The sequence below is a fragment of the Notechis scutatus genome, chromosome 1, assembly GCF_049901735.1.
Source record: "Notechis scutatus isolate UNSWTSFEM ecotype Mainland chromosome 1, rNotScu1.2, whole genome shotgun sequence".
NCBI classification, from domain to species: Eukaryota; Metazoa; Chordata; class Lepidosauria; order Squamata; family Elapidae; genus Notechis; species Notechis scutatus.
This window is the reverse complement of record NC_142009.1, coordinates 133,317,067-133,336,885: the sequence shown is the minus strand read 5'-3', so window position 1 is coordinate 133,336,885 and position 19,819 is coordinate 133,317,067. Positions and strand designations below refer to the sequence as shown.

Genomic DNA, 19,819 nt, shown 5'->3' with positions numbered 1-19,819 from the left:
GCCGCTTTGGAGGTCTCCTTAGCCTGCTTGCGCAAGTGGTGGGTTTTGGCTTTTGCCTTCAAAGAAGGTCCTCTAGAGGAATTACCATCTGCCATTGCAATGACTTAAATGTAACTGTAGAAAATTGGAGGTCAATATGAGGCGGTTGGCACGCCTTAGGTGGTGGTGTTTCTTTTTCTCTCTCTTATTTTTTTTTAAAATATTTAATATATATCTCTGATGAGATATATGATTATGTAGTCAAAGAGAACAACAATTGAGCTGTACCTCAGTGATAATATTTTGAGAATGAAAATATTATACTGTTAGGTCAAGTCAATATTATATTCAGGATTGTATTCCTGCTCCTGGGATAACGAAGGTGGCCAATTAGCCGAATTTCGAAGACTCCTAGGCCCGGTAATTAAGATAGGGCCTGCAGCAGCCTCTCTGCACAGGCTGACACAAGAGGCCTGTGCTGCTGGAGAGAGCTGTGGGGTTGAGCCAACAAGTACTCCAATTAAATACAAGCCAGAAAATAGAGAAAAACTAGAATAAGCTCTGAGATAAAGCCAGGCGGGGGCGGAGTTTCTCCTTAAAGTAACCACAAAAAAGGAAAGAAAGGAAAAACGGCGTTCGAGAGAGGGGGGGAATGAACGGAACGGCTCAAACGGAGCAAATAAGCCTAAGTCGCTGTGAAATGGAGCGACTAGCAAAACAGCAACAAAAAAGGCAGAGAGAGAGAGAGAGAGGTATATTAGGCTGTGGGAGGTAGTGCGAAAATCGCTACTGCCCCTCCCTTGGCCTCCCTAGGGGGCGAAAAAACTGCGCTTCCCCTTAATAGCTAGAGTGCCAAACTGGGCAATTGCGCAGGGCTAAGGAGAGGGAATCAAACCTGGAATTAAAGCTGCTTGAAATAGCTATAAGAATCCAATAATTCTTGCTTCGGCCAAGGAGCAAAGAGCAGAAACAGCCTGTCTCGCACGAGGCTGAGCAAAAACTGGGGAACGCCCTGGAAGAATCACGTGGAAGGGGAGAAGCGTTCCTCAATTCGAGCTCAGCCTAAGCAAGCAGAGACTGAAGCACCTCCCATCTCTGGATGCTCTGAGCAGCTCATAGGAGAATAAACAAGAATCTTGCCACTTTTAATCACCTATATACAGTTTTCTCATCTGAAAGTAGAATATGTGGTGGAGTTATTATGTTAAATGTTTTATCTTTATTCAAATGAAGATCACTACCAGAGTTCACTGGTAGGCTTGCTCTTTGACTTAACTATTTAAAACAAGGGTCTTCAAACTTGACAGCTTTAAGACTTGTAGACTTCAACTCCCAGAATTCCTAGCTAACATGACGAGGAGGAATTCTGGGAGCTTCAAGTCCACAAGTCTTAAAGCTGTCAAGTTTGAAGACCCCTGATTTAACATCTCACTACAAAACAAGTTAGACAAAGACTAGGAATGAATTCACATGCTGTTTAATATTGGTGATGGCTTAATGTGAGATTTGTTTGTTTGTTTGTTTGTTTGTTCATTCATTCATTCATTCATTCATTCATTCATTCAATTTATGTCCTGTCTGATTTCACTTGAATGCATGTTTGGAATGCTGAGCTTCACAGGAAAGGCAGGATATAAACCTAACAAACTGAGTTTTCAAATAACTCTGGGAAAAGGCTTTCCCATTTACAAAATGTTGGCAACGAGAGGAGGGACATATATGAGAATAAAGTATTAGTATGCCATAATTATTTTTAGATAGGTCTACCTACTATTGTGTTCTAAGGAAGCTAGCAGTTTTCTTTGTGGCTGGCCTCTTGGAGTGTACCAAAAGAGATATCAGCAGGTATTTTGGCAACCTTAGGCATCCTGCTGGGAATTCCAAAGATAATCCCTTTTTAGTGACCCTGTTAGGACTGCAAAATATATTGGATGTGATTTCAAACTCTTGTCAACCTTCTTCCATTTGCTTATTTGGATCTTGAGTTCCCTTTTTGGTTAGGGTTTGAAAAATGCAGTGGAACAACTGTGGTTGAAAAATTGTCTCTAGAATGAATAACTTGGCATCCTCCCCCGTGCCTATTTTTTTCCTATTGCTCCAAACTTTTGTTCTCTTTTGCCCTTTGTAAGATAACGGATATGGTTAAAGATTTCAAGTGTTTCCATCATTTTGTAATATAAAATAATATTAAAGGTGATTTAATGGTGATGATGATTATTACATGGCCATTAAAAGAGCAGTAACATTTCTCCCGGTTTCGCCAGGCTTCGGAGGCGGTGGGGTTTCGCGATCTCTGCGATCCCCGCCGTGCTAGCCATTCTTGGTTCCTCCGACCCAGACGGGTCTGGAGGATAAGGTTGCCCCGTAGAGGCAACCGAAGACAGGGAGGATCCGGACAGGGGGTTGGGGTGTTCGCAGACCCCTTCCCCACCCGGTACAACCTCCTTTTCTCAAGTCGGTCCAGCGGCGGTCAGCAATGGCCGCCACAAAGAAGCCAGCAGCCGGACAAGATCGTGCTGGAGGAAGAAGGAGAAAGTTTTGAAGCGAAAGTTTTTTTGGCTGAACTGGGACTAGAAGATACATTTAATACCCTGAAATCTAAGATTTGGGGTTTTTTTTGAAAGATACTTTGTTTCCAGAAGAGATTTGCAAGCGGCGAGTGAAAGTGTTTAAAGTGAAAGTTTACTCTCCTTCCGCATGGAATTAACAAATGAATACTGAAAATCCTACTATTTTACAAAAGGTAAAAATTTAAAGCTTCTTGTTATAAATGGGAAGGGAGAGGACAAAAGGAAAATTTATATTAAGATCTTGTTGAAGGAGATGCCTGGAAGATTTTGGAGATTGGAAGTTACTGTAATGAGAATTTAAAATACAGATTGGCTTTTTTTTTTCTCCCTTTGCAACTGATATTAACCCAGGAAGAAGGGAAGAACTTTGTGCTTTGTTTGGATTGTTTGATGACTTTGGGACTTTGGGAATTGTTTTAAGCTTGGAAATATCTTTGGCTGTTTTAAGAAGAAGAAGAAGAAAAAAAAAAAGAGGATTTACAATGACTTTATCTGCTGATGAACTGAGAGAGGAATATGGCAAAATAAAGAAAGACGATGTGGGAGAAATTTTTTGCTTTTTAGAAATGGCGCTTGCTACTTATCAGCAAATACAACAACTGATGGAAGAAGAAGAAGAAGAAGAAGCCATCTTTAACGAACCCACAGAGTTGATTAAGAAAGGAAGGAGAAAGAGAGGGGGGGGGAAAGGATATAAGACTTAAAAAAATATCTAAGAAAGTGAAAAATAAGATGCAAAATCAATACAAGGCTAGAAAGCAAAAGGAAAGAGAAATACAACAGAGAGGGGAAGTTAAGGGGGGTAAAAAGACCAGATGGGATAAGACAGGGAGGAAGAAGGGGGAAAAAGGCCACAAGGGTATGAAACAAGATGCGAAAAAGAAATTGTTTTTCAGGGACAAAGGGTAATATAATTTTGTTTTAAAAGGATTCTGCAAGGTACATAAGATAGTATTGTAGTATTTGTATTAGAAATAGAAAATTATAATTTTATAAGACTTGAGTAAAGACTAAAATATTAAAGGTTTAATAATGGTAGAATTTAAGATTTAATAAAATATTAAAAGGAAGGTTTAAAATACTTAGTTTAAATATAGATTTTAATTGACTATTGTGTGGATGTTAGTATGAATATATTATTGTAATATTTGTTTTTGAAATAGATAATTGGAATGTTATGAGATTTAATGTTTGATTATATATTTAATTATGTTATGGATTTACTATTTTCTTTTTGTAAGTAGTATGTACTAAGCAGAATCAGATAGGGAACTTGGTGTTACCTTAAATGTTAATTTAGAGGTGCGATGGAAAGGCTTCATACTTTGATTTGTGATTTCAGGAGAAATTCTTTTATTTTATTATGGGGAATGAGATAAATAGACAATTGGAAAAGAATGGACAAAGGATAGATATATAATGATTTAAATTAAGATAAACAAAATAGAATTAAGAAGAGTGGAAAGCGGGGAGAAGTTATAAAGAAGACACAGAATGGTAATTAAGATAGGTAATGGCATATAAGATGAATATGAATTCAATTGAAGTCCATACAAAGAGAGGTAATCCGGGGCCAAGCTACTTTTTTGAAAAAGAAGTTTTACTTTATGTGTTTTGTGTGTGTATGTTTATCTGAGATTTAATAAAACCTTGGAGGAAAGCGGGAGGAGAATAATTGCAAACAAGACAGAGGGAAATATGAATAGGATGACTAAATTTAAAGAGAAGAAATGAGAGTGTTAAAAGATATTTAAGTAGAAATGGGATATATTAAAATCACACTGTATAAAATAATGTATTATCTGCCTTGTAAAAATTTACAAGGGAAAGAGGTTTAATGTCTACAAGGTTTATGTTTTGTTTGTCTTTAAAAATTAATAAAATTTGTTTCAAAAAAAAAAAAAAAAGAGCAGTAACATTTCTTACAATCCTCAACTTACAATCACAATTGAGTCCAAAATTTATGTTGCTAAGCAAGATTGTTGTTAAATGAGTTTTCCCATTTTGCAACCTTTCTGCCACAGTTGTTAAGCAAATCAGAGCAGTTGTTAAGTGAATCATTCAGTCATTAAGCAAATCTGACTTCCCCCAATGACTTTGCTTGTTAGAAGCTGGCTGAGAAGGTTACAAACGGTGATTACATGACCCTGGGACAGTGCAAGTGTCATAAAAATGTGCCAGTTGCCAAGCACTCAAATTTTGATCATGTGACCATGGGGATGCAGTGAGAGTCATTAAGTGTGAAAACTGATCATGTCATTTTTTTCAGTGTCAAATTTGAACAGTCACTAAATGAAGGGTTTTAAGTCATAAGGGTTTTAAGTCATAAGGATTTTAAGGGTTTTAACCTGTACCTGATTGACTTTGACCATTTTTCTTACTGACAGTTAATTTTTTTTTTTAAAAAAAAGTTGCTTTACTCAACACTGTTGTATAGAAAGGCAGGCTATACAATGAAATGATAAATGATTAATTTATCATCATAAATCAAATGATTAATCATCATAAAATGATTAATTTTTTAATTAAAAAATTAAAATAATGAAAAATCCAGTCTAAAATACTTTTCAGAGTATAGTTACCTCATCCTCTAGTCTAGTGCAAAATGAAGATTGCATTTGAAGGCAAGGTGATCTTTCTTTCAGAGGAAATTCAGCCTGCATTTCTTTCATCACTACCCACTTTCAAGAGATAGGAGGAAAAGAAAATCGATCATGTTTGCCTTAGTAACCATTTCACCAGATGGGAAAAGTACACATTTCCCCATAGGTTTGGCCCATTCTTGTTTATATATGATTAGTCAGGCATTCATCAAGCCTTTATATGGCTATTCATTTCTGAATCATAACCTTAACAATGGCCCCTTTTAATGCTAGATAAAATATGAGGGGATCCTCCCCTTTGAAAAAGATACTGCAATCAGTTTGCATTCTTTTTTAGGGTGTGATCTATCTCCCTAGATATTACTAAAAAAATTAGGTCAAATGCTACCCTAATAAGTCCCGCATTAGTAACTTAAATCTGTAATGGGAAAAGCATCTGGCATGTGTACTGACTGAGATATTTTAATTGTTGTAAATTGAAAAACTACAATGTCATCATTCTGTACATAACACATGCAAAAGTAATGCAGGATGGAGAATTTTTAATCAATGCTTTTAAAACTTGAAAATTGTTTATATGTACAAATAAAAAACCAATTAGGTAGCATGGTAATTTCTTTACTTTTGCATTTGTAACGGCATTTACAAATAATGTACAAATGTAACTTTACATCTTGTTCTTTGGTGTGTAAAGTGCTAAACCCCAAACTTTATCTAAGCAGTGAACTCTGTAGGTGTCTCACTATCTCCTTTATAAGTATTTAGTCTGAATGTTGCTGTTTCGTTTGTGTGTCCACGTATGTGAGAAAATGAGAAAGAGAGTGAAAGTGTGTATGAGCCTCTGAAAGGCAGGAGCCGAATCAAGATACCTCTACTGAATTTTTTAGTTCGATAACAGTTGCTTTTGAATTGCCCGACCACCGTTTCATCGTTCTGTTACTTTTGCCAGTAATTTGCAAAACTTTGAAGCTCCATTTAAATCTTATTTGAGAAGTGTCACACAAGAATTGGATTCAATAATTACAGAGTTTAGAATTATAGACAGCATTCAATGAGGCACTTTCAGGTACTCCTCATTTAGTGTTTGTCTCATTTTAGAGAATGTTCATAGTTACGATGTAATGAAAAGATAACTTTACAACCAATCCTTGTATTTATAACCTTTGTAGGTCAGTTGGGGTGGCAGAGTGCAGGGTGGCAGAGGCCTCGGAGTGTAGGGTGACTGTGGCTGCTGGGACTAGGCTGGGGTGGGGTTATGGCTTCCCAGTGCACCAAGTAGCCCCTTTTCACTGCATTGCTGGCCTAGGCTGGGCTGGGATTGACACTGTTGTAGCTCAGTGTTCTAGCAGACAGAGAACCACAGTGCACCAAGTAACCCCATTGCACTTCCTGGGACATGGTTTCTTTGTGCCGCACTGTTGGGTCTTCCTGTGGTGTGGTGGTTTTGTGTTGGCTCCTGTGGTTTTTTGTGCTGCACTGCTGGAGTGGCTGTAACTTCTTGCAGTCCCAGAGCTGTGATGTGCCAAGAAATGCCCGAGCTGCAGCATATTCTTTCTCTGGCCTCCTTGAGCTCATGATACACTGATACATTCATTGTCCTGATGCTAAATTTCCTACTCCTAAATAGATCATATTTAGTCTATGTCTGTGGCTTACTTGCTATGGGTGACCCAAAATCTATATACTGTACTGTCAACAGTATTGTTCACAGGGTTATTGGGATATAAGTTTCTTTACAAGTATGAAATAAAGTTCCATGAAAAGGAAATTGAATTAAAATTGACATATATGAACAATGAATTAATAGCTAACATCTTAAGTGAAGATGTCAATTCATACAACATTATGTTGTAGGTTATCTTAAAGAAAAACTGGGACCGTCTCCTCTTAACCAGAAACAGAGGAAAAATATCTGTTTTTCTCTGTAAACATTAACCTTTTTCCTTTGAGAATTTGCTAGGTCAAAGTTGGTGAATCAAATGTGTTCAAATGCCATTTCTTGTCCAACTAGTTATTGTTATCTTCTTATCCATTCATTTTAGAAATGAAATGTCAGGATTTTTTTAAAAAACAATCCTCTGCCTACAGGTTCTTTGTATCCCTTTAATTTCAGGGAGAAAATTAAGAATACTTTTAAATTCTTTCAGTGAGATTTAAAATAATTCAAGGTTATTTCTTTTGTGTGTCTTTTAATTTTTTTAAAAAGTTAGTGTAGTAGTTATGAGTGCTTTATAGTCCACTGCTTACTTCAGTTCTAAGAGACACTGAAAACCATAATAGCTTGCATTAAAAGTATCTAATAGAACCGTGATGGCGAACCTATGGCACACGTGTCACAGATGGCATGCAGAGCCATTTGTGCCGGCACGCAAGCTGCAGGCAGACTTACCTCACTGCGCATACATGGTCCTCACAGCTGATTTTCAGCTGGTTTGAGGCCTTTTTCAGCCTCCCAAAGGCTTGTGGAAGGCTTCTGCAGGCTTCTGCAGGCTTTGCAGGATGAAAACTAGGCCCGTATCATCACTTTCTGTTTTTCCGAAAATACAGGAAGTGACAAAACAGGGCTAGTTTTCGGCCTGCAAAGCCTGCAGAAGCCTTCCTGAAGCCTCTGGGAGGTCGAAAAAGCCCTCAAACAGGCAGAAAATCAGCTGTGAGGCGCAGTGCAGGTAAGGAGGTGGCCGAGGGTGTGTGGCTGGGTGGGTAGGGATTGTGCACACATACGTAGGGCGCAGGGGGGTGCGCATTGCCTTCTGGGTGCTGGCATGTGACGTGAGCGTGCAACTGCACCCACAATTTTTGGCACAGGAGCCAAAAATGGTTAGCCACCACTGTAATAGAATGTTTCCTCCTGTATTTTTTGGCTTGGAAATTCATTTGCATCAGAAACTCCCTTCTGGATGCCCTTGATTAATATAAAGGCAAATTTTTACTAATAAGAAGTCCCTCTTAGCTGTTGCTACCTGATTATAAAATGGTATTTAAGAAGGCTTTCTAAGTATATGTTTATGTTATGTATTTCATATATTATAGGTTTATATACTTTAATGGGGTACTTTTAATGATGACCACAGGGATTTAATGTTCCTTTATTTTCAGTGAGAGAATTAAGATAATGTGCTATGCATTAGTCCTTCAATCAGCAGAAAACTGTACCAGCTTAAAATTTGATACCATCTAAAAATTGCCCTAAAAACTCATTTGCAATTTTTCGCTTATCTCTCCTCCCTAACCCCACCTCCCCCCTCCAAAAAAGCAAGCAAGGAGGCCATGGCCTTATTTTTTTTACATGGATATGGAATATTTATAAAGGACAAAAAGTAAGAAAGGATTTTTCGAAATGACCATCAGAGCATTAATATTTCATATATTATTATTAACACACTCTGATGCTAAGGAGTTCTACTCCCCCTCCCCACCTGAAAACAGATCTAGTCCAAATGTAAAACACAAGCAGAAGAGAGGAGTTTCAGTTTCAGTTTTAGTTACACAGCACCAAGCAGCTTTAGTACACAACAGTTGAGCTAAGCCACGCCCAGGCTCCTTGCTGTCTCCTTGCTCACACAGTAAATACTGCTTCAGTTTCCAAACAGCCCTCAACTCTCTCACACACTGACAGGATGCTAGCCAGATGAATACTGATGGATGTGGTAGGCAGAGGCACAATTTTTTCCCCTTATTTTCCTCCCTAAAAACTAAGCTAGTTTCATAGCAAAGCACGGGTATACAGCTAGTGCACTGTATTAAAGGGAATAAGACAAGGGTGTCCTGTCTCTCCCTATTTATTTTTTACAATCATTAGAATGATTGGCAATTCAAATATGTCAAGAAAATAAAATTCCATCAGAAAATAAAATTCCATCAGTGAAATTAACTGCACAAGAACATGAATTGGAACTATTTGCTAATGATATTGTACTAACAAATTGGTCAACCTACAGTCTCCTTAAACATGCTGATGGAATATATAACAATATGGTTGGTGTCTTGTATCAACTAATAGGCTTTAATATTAAAGGTCAAATAATTATGAGTTTTTCTTGACAAAAAGGAACAAAGATCTCTTCAAAAATGTTCATTCATCAGCCTGGCAGCACAAACATATATTTGTAGATGGAAGAAATTAAACCTGTCTTGGTTCAGAATTGGAGTGGGAAAAATGAATATTTTATTAAAATAGATATTCTATTTTAGAGACTTTAATCTTTATTGAAAATAAGGTATTCACTGAAGTACTAAATTATATATGGTGTAATAAAAGGCCAACTATTACATTTAGGAACTTGCAGAATTCAAAAGAATGAGATGATTTAGCAGTTCTAAATCTCAGATTTCACTGTCGTGCTAGCTGCTTAAAATGGATTTCAGAAAGGTTTATAATATTTTCTTCACATCTATGGAAGAGGCATGACTCCATATTGGGGTTGATACACACAAAATTAAGCAATTTTCACGAGATCTTAAAATATTTGGTAAGTCAATGGGAAGTCAGTAATTTGTTTAGAATATAAGCCTTTATTATTAACAGGAAAAATTAAGATCTTTCCAGTCTCTTGCTTCACAGTCCTATTCCATACTTTAATTGGTTTCGGTACCTTCAAATACATAAGCAGGATAGCAGCAAAGCAATTACAGAAACAAAATTAAACAAGCTGAGTAATTTGATAGAATTAAAAAAAATTATAATTCATAATCCTGAATATTTGTTAGGCATAATTTATATCATCTGCTAGGGAAGTAACTCAGAACAAAGAATGTTTGATGAAATGTTACACACACACACACACACACACACACACACACAATTTCCTTAACCTGTTAATTAACATTTATATTTTCTTCTTCTAATTATATTATTTTTCCCTCAAATATTTCAATAGAAATATGTTTCAAATAGAAATTTGTAATGAAGTTTCATAGTTTTTAATGATGTCTACAGTCTATTATTACATGTGTGATTATTTTAGATGGTTATCTGAGTTGGCTCTCTGCCCCAATTCTACTGTTATTTTTTTTAAATAATCAAAATCATCTTTGCTATCTCTTTTTCAGCATTCGCTTTGGTCTAAGTTAGTACAAGTAGTCTTCGACTTCAGTGGTGGGCTGCTACAGGTTCGCCCAGGTTCGGGCGGACCCATAGCTAACGTTATGGCTGGTTTGGCGAACTGCCAAATCCCACCCTGGCTTCATGAAACGTCCCCTTACACAAATGTCATTAGCAAGTGGAAAACATCCACCAATCACTTTCTTAACTGAGTTGGGAGTGACCAGGAGGCAAGTTTTGAGATAGGGCTAAACTGGTAGATCCCAATATACAACATCTATCAACTGTTTTCTGGTTACTTTGAAAGATGGAAAATTGCTCTTTTGAAAGAGCACTTAACTTGGGTTGAGGCTTCTGTTGAACCTACCTTAGTGTCCTTGCATAGGTCTTCCAGCCCCCCTCTTCAAAACTAGGCTAAAACAGTTGATGGACACTGGGGAGGGGGTTGTTGCATAATCAAATAACAAAGGGCCTCTTTCCTGCTTCATCCTGCACCTCTTCCTGTTCCTCCTCTACAGATCTTCTACTTTTTGGACTGATATAGAAACAGGACCTGTAGATCCTGGAGGGCATAGGAGAGGATAATTATTTGAAAGTTCCAGAAGCTTCTGCTTCCTAAACCTAATTGGCCATAAAGGGAAGGTCTCAGAGTTTGGAAGGCACTAAAGCAGGGGTGTCCAACCTTGGCAACTTTAAGACTTGTGGACTTCAACTCCCAGAATTCCTCAGCCAGCAAAGCTGGCTGAGGAATTCTGGGAGTTGAAGTCCGCAAGTCTTAAAGTTGCCAAGGTTGGACACCCCTGCACTAAAGTGATTGATTCCAGTCCCCTAGAGTCATCTGATGAAGTAATGAACAAACAGTGGGTGAAGTGTCAGGATATACTCAAGTATCTTTCTTTTTTAAAAAGGGAAATGTTGCCTTACAGTGAATTTCAGAGCCTTAAGGACCAGCAAATTCTTAGATCACAAGGTGTTTTAAAGTAAAAGCATAAAGTGAAAGCAGAGTGAGAAATGTTTTTAGGTGAGAGTTGAGTGAAGAACCTGTGACCTAAATGTTATTGAAAAACACATCCGTAAGGAAGGATTCTGAAAATTGTAGTTTAGCAATACCTGGAAAGTTACAAGTTCCCCACTTGCATTGCAGAGTGAATCTTGGGGAGCTTGTCAAAGACAAAGGAAGGGAAGAGGATTTGACATAGCTGATAGTAAAAGACATAATGAAAAGATCCCCTTTTAGAAAAGGTATCAACTTTTAGTACAATACTCCTTTTATTGGCACTTAGTTTTGGGAAGTCTAATTCTCAAGTAATATTTTCTTGCAGTTTCACTGGTCTTCCAGATGCATTATTTAGTGCACTTAATGGGATTTTTGCCTCTTCTATAGGCTTTCATCTTTGCTCTTTGCATTTTTCACTGATATGAAACACACATGCACACAGACACAATATGCTGTATTGAGGACTATTTTATGTCAAAGAAATGGGGGGGAGTGCTTAAATTCTCCTAGAGAAGGATTAATTGTAGGCAACTACAAATGATCATGAGTCTAAGAAATGTTTGAGCTTTTCTTGTGTTTATTAGAACAAATAATATATATTTTTGTATGGCCTGGTGATGCTGTAAAAAAAAGTGTAAATGGAAATTTGAAACAGTCATTTAATTTTGTAAAGCCATGACCCCAGGTTTATCATAGGCTTTCTAAATCATTCTTTGCTTTTATATAAAGCTAAACTTTATTGGTTGTACGTCGGGTGAGATGAAGTTTATTAGCTGTAGTATAATCTAATGCATGGTATATTTTACAAATCGAGAGCCTATTCTTAGTTTTGATCACTAGAGAATTTGGGCTTCTTAGTTTTAATGTGGATTCTCTTTAAGAATTCACTGGGTCTCTTGTACGTTGCAGTGTCTTTGAATAGTAGCTTACATCACTACAGTGAGGTTGAGCCAGCCTTAGTATTTCAAGCTTTGCAAGAACTGTTTCAAAAGCCTTCCTGAGTTTGGAAAGTAGGGAATTTGATTCCCTTCCCATGCCACCCCCACCCTGGATATTTCTGTAAAGAAGACACAGTAAGAAGCATTGTGTCTTAAATAGTTTAATGGCCACGCATTCTAGACATAAGATTGTTCAGATGCTGCAGTGGTGCAACCAAGTGAAATGGTGTTGGGATGCTGAACAGCTTTCCTTATTTTCTGTAGCTAGACATAAGAAAAATGGCTCGGGTAGAAATCTCTGGGAAATATTCCATTCAGTACACAGATTCTTAAGCCTTGGCAAATCTTCTACCATGCTGTGCCAAAGGTGACTATGGATCTACCCTGATTCTTTTGAGAATCGCAGCCTAATTTGCTCTATTTACATGTTAAACAAACACTTCAAAAGAAAAGGGGAAATGTCTAAAATTACTTTATAGCTCTGCAGAGATCTGAGAGAGGATGAAACTTGTTTTGTGGATATACTTGAGAATTGCAAATAGATATAACTAGCTTACCGAAATAACATTAATGGCCGGGGCGGGGGGGGGGGGATGAAATGGGATTTGGATCCAAATTCTTTTTCTTCTACCTCTCTATCCAAGGATATTTCCTCTGTGACTGAGCTTGTTTCTAACTTTGGAGCCTGGCTTGGCACAATATCTGTTGGAGAACAACGAGTAGTTAAAGCCATTCCTTCATTCTGTCCCCACTCTTGCCCTTATAAAGAAGTGCCAATATCAATTCTGCACTGAAACAGTGTTCTGGTGTTATTTTGTATATGCTCAAGGCTCGGACAGTATTCTTCAAATAGCTTTTCCCTCAGGCCTAGTTGCCATCTTGGGTGGGCCTTCTTATGATTCCTTTGTTCACACTTCCTTTTTTAAATTGGGGATAGTGATAAATTAGCAACAGGTGGACCTTGATTTATGATTATAACTAGGACCAGAATTTCCTTTGCTAAGAAGGCAGTTTTTATTTATTTATTTATTTATTTATTTATTCATTTATTTATTTATGTTTGTTTGTTTGTTTGTCAAGCATGTATGAGAAAACAAGTATAAGTATGAACATAACATAAACATCTAAGTATAAATGGATATCAGTATTTACATAATAAATGAGTACAAATAAATGGGAACAGTAGGACAGGGATGGTAGGCATGCTGGTGCGCTTATGCATGCCCCTTACAGACCTCTTAGGAATCGAGTGAGGTCCAGTTTAAGGTTAAAGTTTTGGGGATTTCAGGATGTAACAATAGAGTCAGGTAGTGAGATCCAGGCATTGACCACTCTGTTGCTGAAGTCGTATTTTCTGCAATTGAGTTTGGAGCAGTTTACTTTGAGTTTGTATCTATTGTTTGCCCGTGTGTTATTGTGGTTGAAGCTGAAGTAGTCATTGAAAGGTAGGATGTTGTAGCAGACAATTTTGTGTACTAAGCTTAGGTCAGACCGTAGGTGGCATCATTTTACGTTGTCTAGGTCCAAAATTTCAAGCCTGGTGGCATAAGGTATTCTATTGTGAACTGAGGAGTGAAGTACTCTTCTCGTGAAATACCTCTGGACTCATTCAATTGTATTAATGTCCATTATACAGTGTGGATTCCATGTAGATGAGCTGTATTCAAGAATTGGTCTGGCAAAGGTTTTGTATGCCCTGGTTTGCAGTTCAATGTTACCGGAGAAAAAGCTTTGCAAAATTAGGTTAACAACTCTTAATGCCTTTTTGGCAATGCTGTTACAGTGAGCTCTGGAGCTTAGGTCTTTTGAAATGAATACTCCTAGGTCTTTGACAGAGTGAGGGTCATCTAGGAGGTCATATCCTCCCAGTTTGTATTTAGTGTTCTGGTTTTTGTTGCCAATGTGTAAGACAGAGCATTGGTTGGTTGAGATTTGAAGTTGCCAATTGTTCAACCATTCAAAGTTGCTTTGTAGGGCAGCAGTATTGTCAGTGGTATTAAATAGTTTTACATCATCAGCGAAGAGGACGCAGTTGCTTTTAATATGATCGCAAAGGTAATTTATGTAAATTAGAAAGAGAGAGGGTCCTAGAACTCTGCCTTGGGGGACACTGCTGTTAACTGGTGCTGGGTTTGATAGGGCACTCCTTATTTTGACTACTTGTTGCCTGTTTGACAGGAATGTAGCTATCCATTTGTGCAGTGATCCAGAAGTGCCGTAAGAGCTTAGTTTTAACAGTAGTTTGTCGTGTACCAGTGAATCAAAGGCTTTGCAGAAGTCTATGTAAATTGCATCTATTGCTTTACCCTGGTCGAGTTGTGTAGTCCAAATGTTTTTGCAGTGTAGGAGTTGTAGATTACAGGACAAATTTTTCCTGAAACGAAACTGTTTGTTAGAGAGTTGTTTGTTTATCTGTAAGTGGAGGGTAATGGATTGGTTGACGATTGATTCCATGACTTTGCAGGTGACACAACATAATGAGATTGGTCTGTAATTTTCAACTAGGCTGGGGTCTCCCTTTTTGAAGATAGGAATGACCGTGGCTAATGACCATAGGTCGGGGAAAGTGCTGAAAGATATCTCGTAGATTGTGCTTAGTGGTTCGGCTATGGCAGTGGAAAGCTTTTTTAAGAAGTATGCACATAATCCATCAGGACCAATAGATAGAGATGGTTTTAGTTTGCGTAGTGTTCAGTTGTTAAATGAAGCCACACCCAATTTGATGATCAGTTTTGTCATTGTTATTAAGTGAATCACTGCAGTAGATAAGTGAATCATGTGGTCATTAAGCAAACCAGCCTTCCTCATTGACTTTGCTTTTTGGAAGCTGGCTGGGAAGGTTACAAATGGTGATCACATGAGCCCAGGATACTGCAGTCTGCAGACTGCCAAATGCCCAAATTCTGATCATGTGACTTACAGTTATAAGTTTGAAACACGGCCATCAGTCACTTTTTTCAATGTTGTTATACTTCTAATAGTCACTAAAATATGGTCCTAAGTCAAAGACTACCTGTATTTAGAAATTACACAACTCACAAAACGCCTGGCTATCTACACTAATTAACAGTTAAAACTTAAATCAAATTCAACAAAGCTAAAAAACCAATAATCATATAAGAAAAAAAATCCTATTTACCAGAACTTTTATTGTGAAAGTGTGAGTTAAAACCCCAATCCCAACCCTGCTTGAAACAACAGATAAATACAGTAGATTTCAATAAGTTCTTCTCATTGTCCTCCTGATTCTTCATAATGCTATAGGATAATAACACAATAAAATAGATAAAAGAAATCCACATTTTGGAGGAAGGGAGTCGTTTGCATCTGTTTCCTTTGATTGATTAGCTCTACCGTGTGCTGCATATATGTTCCTGTGCTCCACAGTTTCCTTTTTTATCCTGGGAAATATGATATGATGTTTACCGATAGTCCTCGACTTATGACAATTTGCTTAATGACCATTTGAAGTTGCAATGCTGAAAAAAGTGATTATGAACAGCTCTTCCACTTTTGACTGTCGTAGTTTCCCCACAGTCACGTGATCAGAATTTCGGTGCTTGGCAACCAGCATGCATATACGACAATTGCAGCGTCCCAGGGTCACATGATTGACATTCGCCACCTTCCTAGGTGGCTTCTAACAAGCAAAGTCAATGGGGGAAGCTGGATCCTCTTAACAACTGTATGATTCACTTAACGACTGTGGCAAAAAGGGTCACTTAACAACCACATCGCTTAGTGATGGAATTTCAGTCTCAAATGTGATTTTAAGTTGATGACTACCTGTACAGCTATAAATAATGCACTATACAGACACAGAAATGAGTCAGGTATTTACCTACACTGTACTTAATTTATAACTATAACATTTTTTCCCCATCTTAGTTCAATGAAAAATATCAGGCAATACAGTTCTTACACACCACCAACAGGTCTTTTCTTACATGAGTTTCACCCTATACCGGGGTGTCAAACTCTGTTTAATTGAGTGCCACATCAGGGTTGTGTTTGACTTCAGAGGGCCAGGGGGAGTGGCCGTTGCCATGGTGGGCATGACACGGAACTCATGTTAGGGGCACCTGTGGTGGCCAGGTACTAAGGCAGGACTTCCCTGAGACCCTCCTTCATTCTCATTACAATTTTCCTTCCTTCCTTCCTTCCTTCCTTCCTTCCTTCCTTCCTTCCTTCCTTCCTTCCTTCCTTCCTTCCTTCCTTCCTTCCTTCCTTCCTTCCTTCCTTCCTCTCTTCATTCTCTTTTCCTCTTCCCCTCTTTCTTTATTTTTCCTTCCTTGTTCTCTTTCCATCTTCACTTCTTTTTCTTTGCCTTTCCTCTTTCCCTTTCTCCTTTCCTGTCCCTTCTTGCATGCTCAAATACAAAAGGGGAAACATTTCTCCTTTTTTTTAAAGTTTTTTTTTGATAGCCCACTGCCAATGAACGTGGAACTCGGGTTTTCACTGGCAGAGGGTTGTCATGGTCAAAAATGGGGTACCGGGCTCAGTTTTTGTTAGCAGAGGCACTGCGGGCCGCTTCTTTGCTGTTTCCAGACAGGCCCTACAGGCCAGATCTAATGAGTGTTTCCTTGAGTTTGACACCCCTGCCCTATATATTTAAATATAATTCAATAAAAATCATGATGTTAGTTAATAGTTAACTTTTTGTATTTGTAGTTGATAAAGTGCTTTAATTATTGTTTGTTGCTCATATTGTTGATGAAATGATTACTTGGCATCCGACCAGTTTCCTCAACAATTCCTATGACTATTAAGTCTGATTTTTTAAAAGTTTGCCACTGTTCTTTTTGTTAACATAAACAGAAAATCAAACTCAACACATAATTATATGAATTATAATGTTTTTAATAATCATTGTCTCTTCTCCACAGGTCAACTTTGTAGTGTGCCAACTTTTTGCCTTGCTGGCTGCTCTGTGGTTTCGAACTTACCTTCATTCAAGCAAAACTAGTCCGTTCATAAGGCATGTTGTTGCCACACTATTGGGCCTTTATCTTGCACTTTTTTGCTTTGGATGGTAAGTAGCTCAATTTTTCATTTCAGTGCTTTTATTTCCTAGAGTTAATATTAGAGTGCTGGATTTTATTCTAGAAACATCAGTTAGTATATTCTCAAAAGAAAGGGATTGCGACAGGACCCATTTATTAAACTTGGATACAATGGGTGAAAATGGCTTTAGAATAATTTCCATGTCTCTGAAATTCTAATTTAATTCTAATAGATAACAGTTTATCAACAAAGGAGCAGATCGGGCAGTGTTTTATTTCTCTCTATTACTTAAAACTGAATTGGTACTTGGATTAATAAGACATTATCATAATATTTCCTTCCTAGGTATGCCTTACATTTTGTTATACAAAGTGGAATTTCATACTATATCATGATCATTATAGGAGTGGAAAATATGCACAAGTGAGTATTGAGCCATTCATATATCCTTAAGTGAAGTATAAAGGGTGATACAATTTACAGGTGTGAATGGGATTTTAGGTGAAATGTTATAGATGTTATGAAGTAAACACGTCCCATCTTAGTGCATTCCATATCTTTAATATACATTGTCTTGTGAGTATTTTAGAATCACTTTCAGTGCCTAGACTCACCCTCAAGTACCTTGTTTATCGCCCACCTTGTGTATCGCCTACCTTGTCTGCTGTCTAAAGTGGCAGAAACTTATCACACCTACTGTTTGCAGACAGAAACCCTGGAGGGATGCTGTAATTCTTTGTCCTGAGTTGCTGACATGTTTTCATTGCTTCATCATCAGCTCTGACTCCCACATTCTTATTCCATCTAAGTACAAAAATCTGTGACAATTGTGATTGTAAAGAAATTTGAGTTTTCATTCATTAGTTTTAAAGAAAGAAAAAGGCACAGTATTTATATCCATGAATAAGCATAAATGGCATGATTTGATTTAAGTCTGGGAATCTTCTGGTTGTCTCTTCATTGCCAGTTGCATAATACATGCTGCATATTGCTCCCTTGTTCTTCTTAATTTGAATTACTATAATATGCATTATTGTGAGCAATGTATGTTTATTATGTGTCTGATAAAACACAAATCAAGGCAAATCACAATTGCATTTGTAAGCTTTAGTTCTCAAAAATATGAATCTTCTTGAGGTATAGATGTTAAACCGGATGGAGGTCTGTAGTTGTGCCATAGAATGTGCCACATTCAAACCTATGTGATACAGTTAACATAGTAAGTTGAAAAATATCTTACAGACAGTCACAAAATATGGTTTTATTTTAACTGTTTTCCCTACTCTATCCTTCCCCTCCCTTTACTCTTCCCTTTCCCTCTCTTAGGCTTTCCTTCTCTCTCCTCTTGGCCTGTGCCAAGGCCTATTTGTCTTTTTGTTGTACATAATTTGTAGTTATGTTGTTCTTTTAAAGGTAAACTAATAAAGTATTTTTCCAAAAAAATAAAAATTTATATATAAAAAAAGAAAATATTGAACCTGGCCCATGTATACATTTTACTCCCATCTTGGCGTAAAAATGTGATATTTTTGTGAATTGTGTTAAAAATTAATTGTGCAACAGAGACTCACTTGGGAAGCCAGTCCTTCATTGACTAGTGAAACTGTAAACAATGGTTTAAAAAATTAAAATTTTATGGGCTGTTAAAGGTCAGAAGAGTCTTCTCTAGATTTTTGCCTTTTTTTTGTTCTGGATACAATAAGACTTCACCTCCTGAAATTCCTCAGTTATTCTGGGCTGGTATTAAAAGAATGTTAATCCCAATATATTTGGAAAGCATCTGATGGGGAATTTGTGGCCTTTGGTAAAAGTACTGACAATATTCATGCATGTTCAGCTTTATTCTCAAATTAAGAAGTTCAGCGCTCCAGTGTTAGCATATAGAACTTATGTAGCAGAAAAAAATATAGTGATTTTTTTGGTGTATTCTTGTAATTATGGTAGTAGAATTACTGGTTATAATAACCTCAATTATTATAAGTACCAATTAAGCATAGTACAAAATCAACATTGTATTTAGCATCATGTTTCTACATGAATTGGTATTGTAATATGTAGGTTTTTGCCTCCTGCAGTACTCTTGAATGTAAGCTATGTTGGTTCTGAAAAGCTGTTATAAGCAATTCTGAGGCACATTTTCCTGAGGCACATTTTCCTGGCTAGGAAGGGCTGTGCAGAATTGGTGTGCCAGTTGTGTCTTTTTCTAGACTCTTGAGGCTTGACTACTGCAATGCTCTTTATGGGGGGCTGTCCCTGAAGACCATCTGGAAGCTTCAACTGGTCCAGAGTGCGACAGCATGAAAATAATGGGCATGGCTTAGTGTGCCCATATAACACTGCACTGGTTACCAGTTTGCCTTTGGGTGTGATTCAAGGTGCTGGGTGTTACCTATAAAACCTTACATGGCCTAGAGCCTGGTTGCTTGAGCGACTACCTATCTCACATAGTATCTGGCTAGCCATTTCAATCCTGTAGGGTTGGTGCTGTCTGGGCTTCTTTGATTAAACAGGGCTATTGGTCAGGGCCCCAGAAGCACCCCTTCTCTGTAGTATTACCTGTTCTTTGGAACGATGCTGCCTCTGGATGGCTCTCCCTCTGCTGTAGTTCAGAAGAGCAGACAAGACCTGGATCTTCATCCATTCTCCGTTGGCAAGGGAGAGTCAGACCCCTCACTTCATTGCCCTTG

The 19,819-nt window shown here is 37.7% G+C and overlaps 1 protein-coding gene across 1 annotated transcript in view; it reads left to right on the top strand.

Moving 5' to 3' along the window:
• Nucleotides 1-19,819, top strand: part of MBOAT2 (membrane bound glycerophospholipid O-acyltransferase 2) — a 110,814-nt gene that overhangs the window by 30,048 nt on the left and 60,947 nt on the right. The window contains exons 2-3 of the mRNA XM_026674341.2: nt 17,015-17,160; nt 17,478-17,555. Coding sequence (XP_026530126.1) covers nt 17,015-17,160; nt 17,478-17,555 — 224 coding nt within the window. The remainder of the gene's footprint in view (nt 1-17,014; nt 17,161-17,477; nt 17,556-19,819) is intronic.